This window comes from Psammomys obesus, unplaced genomic scaffold (assembly GCF_907164565.1).
Source record: "Psammomys obesus unplaced genomic scaffold, mPsaObe1.curated_primary_1811, whole genome shotgun sequence".
In the NCBI taxonomy this organism is placed as follows: Eukaryota; Metazoa; Chordata; class Mammalia; order Rodentia; family Muridae; genus Psammomys; species Psammomys obesus.
In genome coordinates, this window is record NW_026586816.1 from 9,781,758 (window position 1) to 9,801,733 (window position 19,976).

At 40.8% G+C, this 19,976-nt stretch overlaps 1 protein-coding gene across 1 annotated transcript in view; it reads left to right on the forward strand.

Annotated features, from left to right (window-relative positions):
- Tasp1 (taspase 1) overlaps positions 1-19,976 on the forward strand; it is a 187,710-nt gene that overhangs the window by 154,448 nt on the left and 13,286 nt on the right. Inside the window, exon 12 of the mRNA XM_055602612.1 lies at positions 2,969-3,042. Within this exon, the coding sequence (XP_055458587.1) occupies positions 2,969-3,042 (74 nt within the window). The remainder of the gene's footprint in view (positions 1-2,968; positions 3,043-19,976) is intronic.

Below are 19,976 nucleotides of genomic sequence, written 5' to 3' on the forward strand. Positions count from 1 at the left end.
GGGGGGAGTGTGTCAGTGGGCTTTGAGGGTTTGAATGATCAAGCTAGGCCAAGGGCCTCCCTCTCTGTGCTGCCTGAGAAGCCAGATGTGGACCTCTGAGCTGTTTCTCCAGCACCATCGCTGCCCGCACGCCGCCATGTGCCCTGCCATGACAGCCAGTAATGGGCTGGACCTCTGAACCCGTATGCTAGCCTCAATTAAATGTTTTCTTTATAATAGTTTCCATGGCCATGGTATTTGTAACATTTTATTTAGATAATATTTCACACGTAAGGAAAGTTTAATATTGGTACAATAGGTCCCACGGATTTACCTCTCAGATGTGCTATTGCTTTGTTTTCCAAAATTATATTTTGTATCTTCACTCGTCCTTCCTCTACGTACAGCTTCCTCAGATATTTCAGAGATTTAAACGCCTTTACTCCTAATCCATCAGTGTGTATTTCTGAAGAACAAGGGCATTCTTCTAAACAATGTATTTTCACATGCTGACATTTGTCTTAATAGTGTCCATGGGACATCCCCTTGTCACCCAGTCCTGACACAGTCCAAGCTGACATCCTGCCTTTAGTGTTATGTGTCCCTTTCCACATTTCTCTCAGCTTCTCTTGTGAGAAGTTAACTTTGACAAATTTGAAGCATTCAGATGAGTCACTGAGTGGAGAGCATTGCTACGTCAAGCTGTTTGGTACTCCCGTTCACACTGGGCTCCACAATTTAAGTTATGGACTTTAGTGGTTATGTTTTAAGTTGAGTCACAGTCAACAACTTAGAATTTTGTCTGTGCCTTAGTTGTTAAGATTAGCTCTCTCACTTGGTTGAGTTAGAGCTCATAGGTTTATTCCACAACAATTTACATTGTCACTTTATTTTTAATAAGAAATTTATAAAGAGATACATTGAGACTGCATATGTCATGTCCTTCTTTAAACCTTCACCCACAAGTTCTAGCAAACGTGATTTTCAGTCACATCAAAGCTCATTCTTTGTGTACTGTATTCTGATTAACCCCTCCCCGTGCCTTGTTTTTCTCCTCCTAGCCCTACCACCACCACTCTCTATCCTCCTTAAAAGGCTCTTTGCCAGATTCGTGGCTTATTTTCTTTGGTTTTGTGACCTGCTGAGTTTAATGAGAGGTCCCCTTCACCTCCATGTGGTATCAGTTGGAGCAATTAATCGGGTTTTGGCTGGTCGCTGGTGGGTGGACAGCTCAAGCCGATGACTTCCCTTTCCTGGAGTCTCAGTAGTCAGTACTTCGGCAGAGGCGGAGTGGGCTGGTCCTCTTGAGACCCTTCCTGTCCATGCCTAACTTTTGACAGTTTTTTTATAGACCCAGTTCAGGCAAACCCAGCTGGTGTGACTTCATAATCATAATTTTAATTTGTTTGTTTTTATTTTTCCCTCTATTAAATATAGATTCTTTCCTCATACAATATAATATGAATATGTTTTCTCTCCCTATACTCTTCCCAGTTTCTTCTCACTTCCTTTCCCATCCAGATCCACTCTTTTTCTGTCTTTCTTTAGAAAAGAATAGTCTTCTAAGAGATAACAACAAAGCATAACAAAATAAAGTATAATCAGATAAAACAAAACCATCATATCAAAGTTGGACAGGCCAAGCCAAAAGGAAAATAAAAGCACCAAGAGAAGGCACAAGAATCAGAGACCCACTCATTTACACATTCAGGAGTCCTCTAAAGTACCAAACTGAAAGCTATAGTATAAATGCAGAGGACCTGGTACAGACCCATGTGGACCGTGTCACTGCTGCTTCAGCCTTTGAGAGTTCATATGCTCATTTGTTGTAGAGAGCCTTATTCTCTTGCTGTCCTTCCTTCTACCTTTTCTTCTGTAGAGTTTCATGACCTCTGAGGGAAGGAATTTGATGGAGACATATTGTTTAGAACTGTGTCTTCCAAGGTATTTCTCTCTGTGCAATGTCTGGCTGTGGGTCTCTGTGTTTGTTACATCTGCTGCAGGAGAAAGCCTCTCTGATGATGACTGAGTAAGGCACTGATCATGATCATAATAATTATGTCTTGCTTGAAGATGACACTTTGGAGCCTTTCTCCCTGTCTCTCTTCTTTCCCCCTCTTCTACACTATTCCTCAAGCGTCAAGAGGATGTCTTGTTTAGGAGTGTAATTTTAAAATATTATTTATTATTATTGCACATGTACATACTGTGGGGACCTATAGGTGTCACAGAGTACACATCCAGGGAAGTTCACAACTCTCGGGAATCAGTTCTCTGCTTCCACTGAATGTCAGGATTTGAACTCGTATCATCAGGCATGAGTGACAAGCACTCAATAGTTGTCTTCTGTGTTTATTCATTGGCTTTGCTGCAAAGGAAGAAGTTGTCTCCTCTTTTATTTTTTCACTTGTTCCTGTCAGTATGGCTTCTTTGGTTCTTAATTTGCTCAGTGGTTGTAACTCATCACTGTCACTTTATTGAGAGCAGATTTGGCCAGTCAGAGACCTTCAAGCTGGCCCCTGGGTCTTTTTGATAAGTGCCTCCTTCTTGGAGCATTTCCTTACTAGTTCAGATCCAAGTTAGCTCAGATCCATTGCTATTGCATCTGTCCTGGCCATAGAGTCTTAAGTAAAGACTTAAATCATATATGCGCATGAATGTGCTGAAAGAAACTGTGCTGTGAAGTATTGCATTTACGAAATCACTATGTACAGTACTTTGGACGTATACGTGTTTAATGCGCTAAGTCAAACGTGAGCATTTATTTTACAGGTAATAATCGTAAGTTCTGACAAGAAAGAAGTACATTTTTCATTTCACAGTAAATGGCATTACAGTTTTGAGTACTAAATCATGTTGACTTTTATGAAGGAGCAAATGGAAAGTAGGGAATGAGTGTTAAATAAAGCTATCTTTAACTGTTGTATTAAAAAGGCAAAGATTTATTCTGTGAATGTGAACATGCCTGTTTGTGTTCTTGTTGGCACAGTGGAATTTCTGTGGAGCCATACTACAGAGAGCATGTGCGTGGGATACATGTCAGCCCAGGATGGGAAAGCCAAGGTAAGCCGGGGAGCTGGGTCAAACTTGAAAGCCTGGTACGCAGCATATAAGCTTTGAACCCATCTGTTGAAACAGATGGCTTTTCCCCCTCTTGTGAAGTAGCCAGTGAGCTTCATTCAAAGCTCAGTTAACAGTGCCAAAGGAAACTAGTAGATGTTAAAAGTGCTCTTCTTGATGGAACAAAGTGAATTGGCAAACCCCCTTTCTTTTTATTTTGTTCCCTTTTGCCCCAGTATGAATACTTAAAAAGAGGAAACTCGGGATTTGTAAGAGAAAATGAGAATAAAGCTGACAAGCTGACCAAGATGGATGATTCCCTCCAGGAAGGTTGAAAAAGATAAAGGAAACTGAGGCAGTTTTCTTTTGGCCCCTGGGATGTGTCTCTGCATCCTCCATAACAGAAATGGCTGACATGCTTGTGAACTTCACTCCAGCTCTCTTGTCATCCAGTGTGCCCTGTCATGTGTCTACCTGGGCTTTGCCTCCAGGTGCCACGAGAATTGCCACGGCAGTCATGTAGCCATTTAGGCACCAGTTCTTGAGTGGCTGGCTCTCCTTGAACTTGGTGTTTGGTCTTGAGAATAAGAAACACCATCTGTGGATTTTACCTTTGCTTCATATTCCTGTTCATAACCGTTTTAGGAACAGCTGTGGTATATGACACTTGGCATTAAGGCACCTCGGCTGCAAAGTTCTGAAGTTGGGGTTAAGTGGTTTTCAGGATTGAGAGTAAGTGAACTAAAGAGTAGGGGTACATCATAATGGTGGGTTTGACAACGGTCACATAAGATCACATTGCCTACTGACATCATACAAGTGATGCTCACTCAGATAAAACGAGCTAACGACAGTTTTCTCAGGATGAATCTTAATTGTTGAAGAAATGGTGTAGTTGATTGTTCATTTCCCACACAGTGCTCATCCATGTGTGTGTTGTCGACTAAAGCATTAGGTTTACAGAATGTCTGTGACTGTAGTATACAGGAACATTTCCATAGTAAGAGATTGACTGGTATTTGTGAAATATTACTGAGTTTCTCAGTCCCCTTTTGTCTCACCTTCACCTGATGAACTTGTACTTGTGTTTGTACCAGGGAGCTAGTGCATAAATAAGTTATGCTTTGCTTCATAATCTGTCATAAAGAAAATTGTAATTGTGGACTTTAAGCTGATTGACGTGTTTGGAGCAGCACTTATAGGCTTTTGTTATGGTAGTTGAAACATTGATGTCGGTGTCATCTAGTATGACAGCCAGAGTGACTTGTTAAAATATTGAGTATTTGAAATGTGGCTGCTAGAGCTGAAGAATTGAATTTTAAACTTTACCTAATTTTTTAGTAGCATATGTGACTAGTAGCCACTATATTGAGCACCATAGGCTTTATAATGGCTAGTTAGATGTTTTCAGAACATTCTCTCGTGTATGACAGCAGTTTCCAAAGTGGAAGCAAAATCTGATAAGCCAGAGTTCCTTACAGCCATTAAAGCCTTCACATGAAAGAAGGAGGAACTAGAAAGACCTGGAGGGGACAGGAGCTCCACAAGGAGAGCAACAGAACCAAAAAATCCGGGCCCAGAGGCCTTTCCTAGACTGATACTCCAACCAAGGACCATGCATGGAGATAATCTAGAACCCCTGCACAGATGTAGTCCATGGCAGCTCAGTGTCCAAGTGGGTTCCATTGTAATAGGAACAGGGACTGTCTCTGACATGAACTCACTGGCTGGCTCTTTGATCACCTCCCCCTGAGGAGGGGACAGCCTTACCAGGGTACAGAGGAGGACAATGCAGACACTCCTGATTAGACCTGATAGACTAGGGTCAGATAGAAGGGGAGGAGGACCTCCCCTGTCAGTGGACTGGGGGAGGGGCAAGGAAGGGATGGTGGTATTGGGAGGGGATGATGGAGGGGACTGCTGTTGGGATACAAAGTGAATAAATTATAATAAATACACACATACATACATAAATTAATTTTAAAAGCCTTTGCATTCACTTTGCATATTGATCTGCAACAAAGATCATGATGAGGTAGGCTTCATCCCTGAGGCCAGTTATGGGAAGTGGGGGTTAGGAAAAGACAGGGTGATGTGCAAGTCCCCTGAGTAGAGGTATCTGTTTTCCCTTCTGGTGTTCTGTGGAAGAGACTCGTCATTTAACATGAAGAATAGATAATAAAGAAAGTTTAGAAACCTTAGTTGGATGCGGAGCTGCTTGGCCTTCAGTTGTGTTGCTTGGTGCATCTCCCTCTGTGTGTGTGTGTGTGTGTGTGTGTGTGTGTGTGTGTATATGATTGATTTATAAATTCTCTAGTGGGTGTTAAAAGATTATTAATGTTTAATATTGATTTATATTTTTAGTAAAGCAGCAGTTAATCCCTAGTCAGCTATATACCCAAATAATTACACAGAGAGTCTAGGATTTATTTAATTAGTCTAGAACACAATGCTGCACATAATTGCTCCATCTTAAACCTCCAAGCTAGTATTGCTTCCTCCCATTCAGATTTCTCACATTACACTTGTCTTTTAATCATATCTGAAGCCCAGTTCATTTCTCCTGATGTTTCACAGTCCTCCCTTGTGGATCCGTCCTCACTTCCTGTTCTTTCTCCTCTACAATGATCAGGAGGTCTCCCACCCTGTTCTCTGTATTGCTTAGCATTGGCTGGTTGTTTTTCTTGGCAATGTAGACAACAAATGGTGGACATACTTGCACAAACTTGAGACAGGAGCTGCTTAAAATAACCTCACAGTGCAGTGTCTGGATTGAAGCCAGCTGGTGAGGCAGAGAGCTCCGCATCTGGGTGAACCAGGGCACACACCCTCCACAGCACTGTGTGCTGACAAGCTGGCGATGTGGTGGGAGCACTGCTCCTCCCGCCTCATTCGTGAGCCAGACTTCACTACTTCCTTTCGTTTTTGTTCAGAGACTTCATCTGTCTTCCTCTATAATTTGAATCACTGTCTATGAATGCTTTATAGAAAAATAAAAGAAAGCAATAAAACAGGAACATTTTCCTTCCTCAATTTCATTCATCAAAACAACATAGACAAAACCCAACAGAACTGTTCTTTTGTCATAAATATGGAGGTTACTGTGTTGCAAATGAGTCAGAAATTATATGTGAGATTCTGGGCTCAAAAGAAAAAAAAGTGTGTTGGGGGGGCTGTAACAGCATAGGTATTCCTTTAAGAGTGGCAGCCTATGGTATTGGCTTCTGCCAGAGACTGTTGGGTAGTGGCCTGATTAATGAAAGTCTTCTCTCCGTGACACGGAGGTGGGGTGTGACATGATAGGAAGCAGCTTTAAACACATTTATTTTTATTTAGAACTGTTTTTAAAGAAAAGTCATTTTCCAAATCTGGCCCTCCTTTTTCCTGTTACCAAACACAGAATTTAGAGGCATTTGAATGTTTTACATAAGGCTGGGCTTTAATTCAAGTTAAAGCTCTCTTCAAAGCCACACTGCCCAGGAAAAGTAAGGAGTAATTAATGGTTGTGGTCAGAATCATAGATAATTTGCATGGAAGTGGGTTATTTTTACAAAAATAGAGAACATTGTTATTTCATTTAATTAATAACACCCTTCTCTGACATAAAATAAAATTCTTTTTATGAGACAAACATTAGAGTATTGATACTAGTTGGGTCTAAAAATCATGTTGCCTATTTTCTGTAGTGACTGGACATTTAATGAGCAGCTTCTCATAAACACTCAGTGCACATAGTCTAGTGCAATAAAACATATTTAACCTGGCACGGAATTGATTCACACACATAACTCTCACCCTAATGAATTAGATTCTTTTATGTAGAGAGGCCACTTTTTCTAACAACAGTTAAATACTGTTATAAAATTTATTCTTGGGGAAGTATAGGCTGTTTTATAGTTTTAATATCTCTCTAAAGATTTATTACTAGTTTGGGAAAATAATAATTGTCTATGGAGAAAACAGGCAGCGCTGCCGCTGTGTGTTCAGAACTAGGGCCGCCATTGAGGGGCCACTAAGTCAGGGTGTGCCTCTGGCGGTGGGTGGCATGGACTCAGTGACAGGGGCACAGGCTGATATGTGCATGTTGGGAAGAAAGTAAAAAGGGGTGGGACTGTAAACACCTGTCAGATGCCATGAAAGGGCCTTGGAAGTGTTCCAGATTGAATACTACAAAAGATATGTTACCAGTAAATGTTTTAACATACCTTAAAGTGGCTTCTGTATATAAGACCAAAATGCTGTAATTCATTTTAGGTCAGTTTCCAAAATGGAAATATGGGTAGCAAAAAGAGTTGTGTTGTTGTTAAATTCACTAACATTGTTTTTTTGTCGTGTGGTTAATAGGGAAATACCCCTATCTTAAATTCACTAACACTGTTTTGTGTGGTGTGGTTAATTGGAAATACCCTTATCTTTAGTCAGTTCACACAGAAGTATCTGGGCAGGTGGGGACCTGTAGATATAATCTTGGTCTTTGAGAAAAGTATTACATGAACAGATGTGTGGATGGTAAATTACCAAGTAAATGGAACAAAATGATTACAACAGGTAAACCTTGGGAGGTGTTTCATGATAAACTATTCTGTAATTTTAAAGTTATTTTAAGGTAAAATGCCTCAAATATATCACTTAAATATAACCCAGATCCGATTGTTTGTTAGTTTACCTTAGTTGTATAGCTCGAAAGTATTAGCCTTAGCTTGTAACCAGTTCTACATTGGGTGGATGGTTACTCTCTTCCGTCCTGCTGCCTTCTCTTGTTTTCTGGCTGGAGCTCTGAGCAGTGAGGCTTTGTCACTGTTGATAAGCCTCACATTAGGATGTCTTCTGGAATATTACCTGGCCTTTTTGCCTTTAAACTTTTAGCTACTTAGGAAATATTTACTTGTAATATCCTCTGCCCTGTGTGTCAAACTGTGTTCGTGTTTTGACAGACATTGCTTGTGTCATTATTTTCCTTGGATTAGGCAGTCATTTCTTGAATATGATCCCATAAGCACACACAATAAAAAAGAAAATAAATTATCATCAATATTAAAACCTTTACTGCAAAGGTATTATTTAAAAAAAAATAGTGAAAAAACAGCCCACAGACTAGGAAAACATGTTTACTATCAATGCCATAGGTGAGGGGCTTGCATCAGTTCAGGATACCTTTTTAATTTCTGTAACTTAATAAGAAGATATAAATAAACATTTCTCCAATGAAGATATACAACCTGCAAATAAGTATATAGAAATATGCTTACTGTCAGTATTCATTAGGGAACTGCAAATCAAAACCACAGTTGACTCTCATCCACTTATCATCCAACATTATGTTCATGAAAAGAAGAGTGACAGGTATTCATTAGGACTCTCACATGCTGTTGGTAGTAGTGCAGAATGCTCTGTCCCTCTTGGAAAAGCAGCATGGTAGGCTCTCAGAAAGTTTAACAAAATTGCCACGCTACCCAGCAGGTCCCTTCCTAGGCACACACGAAGGAAAATTAAGGTGTTTGTAGTAGCAGCATTCATATTCAAACAGTAGGAACAGCTTGATGCCCATCAGCTGATGGATAGGCAAGTGTGTTGAATTCATGCAATGAACTTTTTAAACCACAAAAAGCATGAAGTTGTGCAACAGTTAGCTCCTATGACTCTTGGAAACGTGATTCGAGGTCCAAGAAGCCAGATGAAAGGACCCGACATTGCATGTTTCCGTTTGCATTAATTGTCTAGAATTGGAAACCTAGAGAAGCAAATTAAGAGAGTAGTGGTTTCGAGGGCCGAGCGGAGGGAATATGGATAGGGGACTTCTTTTCAAGGACGTGAAAACGTTCTAGAATTATAAAGTTGTCCAGGTTTATGAACACACTGCAAACCACTGGGCTGAACATTTATTTAAAATGGTGGATTTTATGGTATATGTGGTTTTTCATAAAGCCATAAAATATCAACCACTATAATTACTTACTGCATTACCAAAATAAAGGAAGAGAAATAGATGTTCATTCTGATACCACACAATCCGTTCAGCTTGCAATCATTATAATCCACTCAAAATATCGGATACTGGAAGACCTTCCATGGATTAAAAAAGAAAAAGAAAGAAAAGAAAAAAGACCTGCCAAAACCCTATAGGTAAAAATCCTAACAGTCAGTGAACCTTGGAACACCTTTTAATGCTAGGAACGCACAGAATGAAGGTCCGCTTTCATCACTCTCCTCACTTCTGTATCTTCCTGGAAATCCCCCTCAGTACAGTGTACAGTGAAGAAAAAGAAATCAGAGACAGAAGTTGGGAAAGAATTCTTAAAACCTGTGTTTTCACATGATCTGGAATGAATAACAGATGTTCCAGAACTGTCCTGTTAAAACTAAAAAACCTACCTCTGATGAATCTGAATGAGAAATATGTTGTAGGTGTATAGATTTTTAGTATGTTTATCCTATATTATAATGGCTAATAGCTGCTTATAAGTGAGTGTATACCATGTGTGTCTTTATGGTTCTCAGTTACCTCACTCTGGATGATCTCTTCTAGTTCCATCAATTTGCCTGCAAATTTCATAATTTCCTTGTTTTTAATAGCTGAATAGTATTCCATTGTGTAAATTGCCACAATTTCTGTATCCATTCCTCAATTGAGGGACATCTGGGTTGTTTTTAGATTCTGGCTATTACAAATAAAGCTGCTAAACACTTTGGACCCTAGGGAGGATCTTAAATATCATTCAGAATGGCAAACAGTATAGACACCAGAAATGGTGGAAGAGAGCGAGATGGTGGACCAGAGCCTACCATAGATGACCTCTGAAAGACTCCACCCAACAAGGGATCAAAGCAGATGCTGAGACTCATAGCCAAACTTTGGGCAAAGCACAGGGAATCTTATGGAAGAAGGGGGAGATAGAAAGACCTGGAGGGGACAGGAGCTCCACAAGGAGAGCAACAGAACCAAAAAATCTGGGCCCAGGGGGTCTTGCAAAGACTGATACTTCCACCAAGGACCGTGGAGAGGACCTAGACTCCTGCTCAGATATAGCCAGTTGGCAGCTCAGTCTCCATGTGGGTTTCCAAGTAAAGGGAGCAGATTCTACCTGTCTTAAACTAGATTGTCTGCACTTTGATCACTTCCCTGTGGCAATGCGGCTTTGCCAGGCCACAGAGGAAGAGGATCGATCCAGCCAGTCCTGATGAGACTTGATAAGCTATGGACAGATGGCAGAGGAGAAGAACAACTCCCCCTTTCAGTGGATTAGGGGAAGGGGATAGGGGAGTTGAGAAAGGAAGGGTGGGACCTCCCCCTGAGTGGGGAGCAGCCTTACTAGGCCACAGAGTAAGACAGTGCAGCCACTCCTAATGAGACCTGATAGAGTAGGATCAGAGGGAAGGGGATGAGGACCTCCTCTGTCAGTGGACTGGGGGAGGGGCACAGGTAGGGAAAAGAGAGGGAAAGTGGGATTGGGAGGGGAGGAGGAGGGAGCTACAGAGAGGATACAAAGTGAATAAAGTGTAATTAATAAAAAAGAATAAATTGTAAAATAAATAAAATAAAATAGAGAAATACATCGTATTCTTGAATGGAAAATGAAATAATGTTAACCATTCTTTCCAAATTTATTTGTAGATTTAAAGCAGCTGGAACAAAAGTTCTAATAGTTTTTGTTGTTGTTTTATTTTGTCTTTTTAAAGTAAGAAAGTGATAATGTAGTTTAAAATTTGGTCTGGCAGCTCCATACCCACTGTATCCGGTCAGCACAAATTGGACTCAATAGATTATTTAAAAAAAAAAAAAAAGGGTTGGGAGCAGGGAATGAAAAACTAGGGGGAAATGTTATCAAAGTACGTTGTATATACATATGATATTCTCAGAGAATTACCAAACTATTATATTAAGAAGACGTCAGTTCGATTTTATGAAAATTTTATTGGGATTCTCATTTGCTCTTACATGAACATTTCCATAAACCACAAGAGGCCAAAGCCACACAAGTGTCCTGTTGTGTTTGGGGAGCATTATTTTGAGACAGTCAGTACTACTGCTGGCCCTTGCAGTCTTTGCTCCTCTGTCTTCCACAGTGATCCCTGCGCTTTAGGGGACAGTGTAATATAACATCCATTTGGGAGTGAGCCCTCTTCAGTCTTTCCTTCCCTGCATCGGACCAGTTGTGATTCTGTATTCACCACTGTTTATTGCAAAAAGAGGTTTCTCCCATAAGGATTGAGAGATACTCTAGTCTTTGGGATAAGGATAGGTATTAGGGATACCAGGCCGTAGGTTCTCTGTTGAATTAGTGGAGACCTGAGTCACTTCTTGTGGACTGGGCCTTCAGTTTACCCAGAGTGCTGGACTCCTCCCGGAACACTCCTGCCGCTGTTGCAACGACACGCACATCAGGCCAGGCCAGGCCCGGGCTTCACAGTGGGCGAGACTACTTCTGATTGTGCCCTGTAGCCTGGGCAGCACCTCTGTCTCTGTGAAGCCAGTCAGTAGTGACGCCTCCTGGTTGATAGCAGTTGGGGTTCTGTAATGTTGTGGGGCTGCTGGCAGTAAGCTGGGTGTTTGGGGAATCTGGTGTTATACCCAGTTCGCGAGCCCCCAAAAGGTCTACAGGAATCGACTCCGTTGCAAAACACATGAGGGTCTTTTTATTGTAAATTACAAGCTGCAGCTTGGGCCTACACAGCCCCACCGCCGAAGCGGTGGGAGCTGAGCGCCCGTGCCCAGGTTAGTTGGGTGATTTATAGATTCTGGTCCCTCCCAGCATGCCCAAGGCAGGGGTAGTTCCTGCCTGGCAAGCATCTATTGGTCAAAATGCTACATTTTTTAATCGATTGGCTATAGGAAGGTTCCCAGGCCATTAATGACCAGGTGTTCCTCCCAGGGGGATGGGCCAGTTTCCTAGCACTGGAAGAGGTCACCTATAGCCAGCTGTGTGCCCATGTTACAGGACAACACTGTAGAAACAGTTTTAGATGTGTGTGTATGCTATGTGTATATGGTCTGAGGATGCTGAACATGTTCAAACATCTTCCTCAAATGTTTCTTCTTTTTTCTTTTGAGGGCCACTGTTTGGGTTCATAGCCCCATTTTTAAAAATTGGATTGTTTGATGTTTTGTTTTTAGCTGTCAGTACAGTCTAGACACCAACCCTCTGTCAGATACATAACTGGTAAAGACTTTCTTTCCATTCTGTAGGCTGCCTCCATACTTAAATCCTTAAACAATGTTAAAACACTGCCCCAGAAAAACAAATGAGAACTTGGAGATTCAATACCACAACAAAATATTATTTCTAAAATGAGAAAAATACTATAGATAATTCATGTATCCCTACCATATGCTTTGGTCAACATCTTCCAAACTTATTTATGAATTTTGTAATGTTTCATCATATATTAAATTTTTTAAATGTTTTCTCTTTACTTTTTCAAGCTTTACCAGTATCCAGTTTTTGTAGTATTTTTTTCTTCCTTGAGCCTTTACCACACATGTATATGATCAAATATAATTAGAGCTAAACCTCTTCCCTCTCTAGTTCCCTTACAGCTCCCTAGATCCTCCCTAACTTCATGTCCTTTTTTATTCTCCACCTTATTACCTATTCATTTATTTTGCAATACTGTCTCAGTTGTCCCAGACAAACAGTGCGCTTGTGAGCCCCTTGCCTCAGCTTTCCGAGTAGCTGGAGTTACTGGCCTGAGCCACCAGGCCACGCTTTTCCTTTCTGATGACCCATTATGTTCAGTTAGTACTTCTTCTAGTACATGTATGTGTAGGGCCATCCACCAGACCGTGGGAAATTACAGTAGTCCTACCCTAAAACAATGCTCTCCTTCTGCTGGCTCCTCAGCAAGGGGTGAGGCCTGGGGAGCGCCTTTCCCTCATTCATGCTGGGATTATGGCTGGCTTTACCTCATACAAGTGTTGTGCTTTGAATTTATGAGTTCAGTAGCCCTGCCATGTTCAGGAAACAGCATTTCACATCACTCCTCCAGCTCTGACGTGATTCTGCCTCCTTTTTCCAGGCCTTGGTCGGAGGAGAGGTGTGCTGATAAAAATTCCCATTTAAGGCTGAGCACTCAGTTTCTTATTCTCAGTATTTGGGCCGTAGAGGCATCTCTGCATGGAGTGCTGCCCATTACAAAAGAAACTTCTGTAACCAAGGTTGAGAAAAGCTCAGGTATGTGGTATGAAGACAAGTACTGAGGAGACCTCACTATTGAGCAAGTAACAATAACAGATTCTGCTTCAGGGCCTCTGATCTTCCCGGCGAAGGGCTGTTTCCTGAGGTTATTGTCCCAGGCATGAATTCTCTGTTGTGGAGCAGGCCCCACATGCAGTCAAAAAGCGCTACCCCATAACAGTGGCACCACTGTTACGCTGCTAGGCGCGTCTTGCCTGGCAGTCTAGTACTGCAGCATTCAGGGCCCAATGCTGAGTAAGGCCTCTGCTGTCTTTTCCACCCCCTCAGTCTGCACAGCTCCTTGGGCGGTAATGAAAGCAGGCTGTGAGGAGGATGGTACTGACTGCTCTGTGTCCCACAGCCAGTGTGTGGGGTCTTCAGCAGCCGTCCCCCACGGCTGTTGCGGACGGTGGCGCAGTGGCGGTTAGCCTGTGCCTGACTTAGAACTGGTAAGAGGTAGCTGATGCTTTGCACTATTTTTGTTTTGTTTTTTTCTCAGTAATTTATGTTTTCTGGAACTGGCATTGTTCACTTACAGTAAACTACTAAAACATATATTTTCTAGTAATCTGACATAGATTTCCACTATTTGTTTCAACCTGTTTAGGAATGGAAGGAATTTCTCAGGCAGAAGTTTTGACTTATGTAAATGGTTTTTCTGAAATTGAATGAGAATCAATAAAATAATAACCATCTATTCTTAATTCTCTAACCTTTTAAAAACATAAGATTATTTAGTATATAATTGATATAAGTATTTCCTGCTCTTAAGAATAAAAATACAGTAAATGACTTTGCTATTGAGACAAGGGAATTTACATTCAGAAATTTTATTTAAAGATCACAAAGAATATAGAATAGGAAACTGAATTTAAAATGATAGTTTATTCTGTTTGAGGGTTCTTTGTGTTTTGTTCCTTTTTATTTATTCTTTAGTATTGATAATGATTACATAGACAAATCTTTTCCTTCCTGTGTTGTAAGGCCTAGGCAGAGCCTTAGACATGCTTGGCAGGCCCTCTGCCACCAAGCTCTGTTACCCAGCCTCATAAATCTTGGGTGCCATTAATTTTCTCTGACCTCATAAAATCGTCCTAAATAGAGTTTACAAAACTTGAGTAAATCTTTCTTGTGCCAAGCATAAAGCCTCAGAAAGCTAAATAAATTCTCTTCTACATCGTAAAATTGGGGTGAAGAGTTACACTGTGTAACCAGGCTAGACACAGAAAAGGTGCTTGGTGGATTTTTCCTCTTATATGAAATACTGACAAAGTGTAGACAAGGATAGAAATCTAAAATGCTAAAACATGGGGCCTGAGGGAATTTTAGGACGATAGTAGAAATGTTCCATGTATAAAGTTTTTGTTTATGTTTTAGTTTTGTGGGTATACAAGCTATTAGACGTCTTTCAATCCTTTACTTATCATCTATGCATTTTTTGACATGTAAATTATACCTCTGTGTTTTAAAAATCTGAATAAATAGAAATACTATATGAAAAATGACACTTGAGTTAGACTTGGATTTCTATGTGAGCCCATGTTTATAATGTAGGGCAGATTACCAACGTGATCCCTAACTTCTTTCTGTTTATCTTTCTGTCTGTCTATCTATCCATCCATCTATTCTGAGCCTCACTAGATAGCCTAAGTGGCTGGCCTAGATCTCATTATCATCTTGCTTTGGTCTCCTTGGTCCGTGTGTGCCACTTTTCTGTACTTTCTAGAGAGTACTGCTTTTGGTTTTGAATTCATGAGCAAAATAAACCTGAACAGAACACCAACAGCACAGGCTGTAAGAGCAACAATCAATAAATGGGACCTCATGAAACTGAAAAGCTTCTGTAAAGCAAAGGACACTGTCATCAAAACAAAACGCCTGCCTACAGATTGGGAAAGAATCTTCACTAACCCTTTATCTGACAGAGGACTAATATCGAGTATATACAAAGAACTAAAGAAGCTGAAAAGCAGCAAACCAAGTAATCCAATTAAAAAATGGGGAACAGAGCTAAACAGAGAATTAGAGAATTCTCGACAGAGGAATATCGAATGGCAGAGAAACACTTAAAGAAATGCTCATCCTCATTAGCCATCAGGGAAATGCAAATCAAAACGACCCTGAGATATCACCTTACACCCATCAGAATGGCCAAAATGAAAAACTCAAGGGACAACATATGCTGGAGAGGTTGTGGAGAAAGGGGAACCCTCCTCCACTGCTGGTGGGAATGTAAACTGGCACAACCACTCTGGAAATCTATCTGGCGCTTTCTAAGACAATTAGGAATAGTGCTTCCTCAAGACCCAGCTATACCACTGCTAGGTATATACCCAAAGTTTGCTCAAGTACACAAAAGGGATATTTGCTCAACCATGTTTATAGCAGCTTTATTTGTAATAGCCAGAACCTGGAAACAACCCAGATGTCCATCAACAGAAGAATGGGTACAGAAATTGTGGTATTTTTACACAGTGGAATACTACTCAGCAATCAAAAACAAGGAAATCATGAAATTTGCAGGCAAATGGTGGGACCTAGAAAAGATCATCCTGAGTGAAATATCCCAGAAGGAGAAAGACAAACACGGTATATACTCACTTATATAGACCTATAAGATATGATAAACATAATGAAATCTATACACCTAAAAAAGATAATCAAGAGAGCGGACATGGGGTAAGATTATCAGTCCTCGTTTTGAAAGACAGATGGGATGCACATTAAACATTGACAGGAGTCTACTGAGCGCATTTGAGAAACTCTAACTAGCAGTGTTTTCAAAGCAAAGACTCATGACCAAACCTTTGGCAGAGTACAGGGAATCATAAGAAAGAAGGGGAGTTAGTCTGATGAGGAAAGGATAGGAGCTCCACAAGGACCAAATATATCTGGGCACAGGGTCTTCTCAGAGACTGTCATTCAACCAAGGACCATGTATGAATATAACCTAGAACCTCTGCTCAGATGTAGCCTGTGGTAGCTCAGTAACCAATTGGTTTCCCATAGTGAGGGGAACAAGGACTATTTCTAACAGGAACTCAGTGACTGGCTCTTTGGCTTCCCCACCCCCCAAGGGAGGAGCAGTCCTGTTAGGCCACAGAGGAGAGCTTTGCAGCCAGATACCTGAAGATACCTGATAAAACAGGATCAGATGAATGGGGAGGAGGTCCCCCCTATCAGTGGACTTGGCAAGGGGCACGGTGGAGATGAGGGAGGAAGGGAGGGACTGGAAGGGAATGAGGGATGGGGACACGGCTGGGATACAGAGTTAATAAAATGTAACTGATAAGAAAAAAATAAAATTAAAAAAAATAGTAAGTAGCTGATAGAAACTGCAAACATATAACAAAACATCATCAAATCAGAGCACTCAAAATACCCAGCAGGGATGACTGAGGTAGCTCAATTGAGAAAGCAAACAAAAGGTCAAACGATAACGTTATTAAATCTTACAAACATCTAACACAGATAGACTAGTCAGCTGGAGCTCCTGAATAAGTGAATCTGAAATGTAACAGAGCATCCCCACATGCAAGGCTTCCAGATAAAAGATCAAGTAGGGTAGACAGTATGGTCAGATTGGGCATTTACAAATATCCAGCAGAAACCAACTGAGGAAACCCTGAAATAGTGTAATACTGGGATTTCCACTCAAAAGAACAAACAAGACAGAGCAGACTTCTGCATGAGCCTCTGCTTTTCCTTTTCTATATGTGCATTTTTGTATCATGGGATGAACAGCAGTAATCACTGTTGGGACAGTTTATCTTCTAGGTATTCTCAAGAAGGCAGTGTTTTTAGTATCATAAACAGTTTGTTGATTTCTCTCTTCCTCCTACAGAGACAGGAGACCAGCGTGACTCAGAACAAGGGTTTTAGAGGACTCTCAAAGTGAGCAAGCTTGGATCTGTAGTAGGAGGCCCCACCCTGCTTTCAGAGCCAGCTTCTCAGTGGTCTTAGACAACACATGACAATTCCCCAGTATCAAGGACATTATAGCCACCACGCCCTGCTTCTCTGTCTCTTATTTTAAAGGGGGTGTACTTATGGTGCTTTGCTAGCACTCTGAGAAGTAGGTAAGAAGTTCAAGTGTAACATGTACAATAGATATGACATTCCTTATGATGGTTGGAGTGGTGATGGTGGTACATGTGGTGGAGATGGTGGAGAATCGTGTAGAGCCATCACATGTTGCAGCTCCTGGGTCGCTTCTGCACTGTTAACAGTTGACAGCGGTTTCACTTGCTTTGATGATCAGAAGTTACACTTCTTGAATTTTTACGCTGGTGGAAACAGTAGGTTGACCTTTAAACTGCTACTAGCTTGTATATATAAATGAGCTAACAGGTAAATTCAGGGACTTCAGAACAAGGAAAGAGAGAAAAAAAATGCTTGTAGCAACAAGGCTAGATACCCGTACCCCCTACTGCTTTTGAGACCAGTACACTGGTGATGGAGTATTCTCTAGATGCTCTGGGCAACCATAAGACCACATTGACAGTGTCGTGGCTTGCTTTTTTTTTTTTTTCTTTTTGTTGTTGATGTTTTTTTTTTTTTTTTTTTTTTTTTTTTTTTTTTTTTTTTTTTTTTTTAATGAATGATTCTGAAAGCCAGCAGGTGAAGGTACTTGCTACCAAGCCCCATGACATGAGTTCAGTTCCTGGCATCCACCTGATGAAAGAAGAAAAACACGTCTGCAAGTTGTCTTCTGACTGTCAGATGCACAGCACAACATGTGTTAGTAAGATCCGCCTGGTTTTCCTGCCAAAGTCTCCTAATGAAGTAATGTGGAGGAAATGTATAGGAAAGTTTTCTCACTTGCTGTGATTGAATTTTCTCTTGGTGACTACAACACACAGTCCTCATGGACTCTGCTGAGCACAGCTGGAGAGGCCTCTATGGGCTCTGCTAAGTGAATGTTTCCAGTTGCTAAAAAGAGCCTTTGGTCCCATGAGAGTGGCAGGTGTCATTAGTTAGCAAATTAATTTACTGAACAATATGAGTGCTAATTGTGTTTATTTTGTCATACTTTAGATGTAGGATTGTCTAATTATAAGTTGGACTTAGGGTAGGCCAGACTTGAATGTAGCTTAATGATGCAGTCCTGAGAGAGCCCAGCAACTGAAGACATCTCAGGGTGGTAGGCTAGGTGCAACCCAAAGCTATGAACTAAGAAAACACTCCAGACAACTGGATTGTCAGCTGTGCTTATAGACTACGAGGAAAGGGGACTGTGGATTGACTTTGCCTGTATTTTTTAAATTGGCTCAGATTTTCAAATACAGAAAAAGGATTTTTGTTTTTGTTTTTGTTTTTCCTTGTGGTCTTCAGGCTTCCAAGTCCCTTTGGCTCTATTTAGAAAGTGCTTCAGACAGATAAAAGAAGATTGTAAAATTCAGAACATAAAATACAAGAACTTTCCCCTACTTCATCTTAATTTCTAAATGTAGTTGCTAGTTTTATTTTTTTACCTAATTACTAATTTTATTTTTTGCCTAATCTCCAAATGACCCATCTGAAATTTCTCTAAAGCAGTAAGTACAATAACCACAAAAGGAGAATTCACTGTGTTGGCAAGAACATGAATCTTAGAATATGAAACACTTGTTCACATAAACCCCATTTTCATCTTGGTGTATGTTACATCTGTGAAAGGTACATGGCTACTGTGTGAACTTAGAGAAACCAATATTTTGGTTACAACAGCATGAAAAAATGAAAACCTTAATTTCTTTACCTTTACATAGTTGCATACTTACTGTCACAACTGAAAACTTTTTTTACTTTCTAGTACTCAAATTTTGGATAAATATCTGCTACTTTCCTACCGGACATGTTAACCACAACAAGTAAATGAGACAAGCGTAACTACGAGTGATTAACTTTATTATCCACATGAGGGAATATTCTATAACTGTTTGCTCTGAACTGACAATGCCCTTGCTGGAGGGCTCAGGAAGTAAATAAAATGGAAGGTTCTGAAACTAAGATTCATCAGAATCCTGGCCAGGCTTCTGAAAACAGGAAACAGTTGCTAGGAGAGGAGACTTTGCTCTGCTGAGCTATCTGAAAGTTGCACAGGCAGCTTCTGGGATGCAGAACCTTCGAGTCCTCACCCATGCTTTCCAGTGATGGAGCGGACGCTGAGTCATCCATCATTTGTAAGAAACCTTTTATGCTAAGAGCCCCCAGGCAGTCCTGGTGGGACTTGATAAGCTAGGGACAGATGGCAGGGGAGGAGGCTTCCCCTTTGGGTGGACTAGGGGAAGGAGTTAGGGGAGAAGAGGTGGGGGAAGAGGGAGGAAGGGTGGGACTAGGAGGAGATGAAGGAGGGGGCTACAGTCTTGATAAAAAATGAATAAATTGTAAAACATTAAAAACAAAAATAAAGAAATTGGGGAAAAAAAAAACCCAGTAACATCACCAGTTCAATAAGCTATGTTGGAGGAAATAGTTTCATTGGTCTGTTGATTTTGCCTGATCTGAGATGAGCCAGAGAGAAATCACACAACAGGGAATAAAGATTACATAATGATCTTTTCTTTCTTTTGTTTATGAAGGAATAGACAAATGATGTTTTGGTTTTTTTATTCTTATGACCAAAAATCTATAATCTTGGCCGTGTCATTCTTATTTTTGTTAACTTTCTAACTTGAGGTGTTGGTTTCTGTAATTGCAAACATTCAGGACACTTCCCCCCCTCCCGTTGGTTTTGTGTGTGTGTGTGTGTGTGTGTGTGTGTGTGTGTGTGTGTGTGTGTGT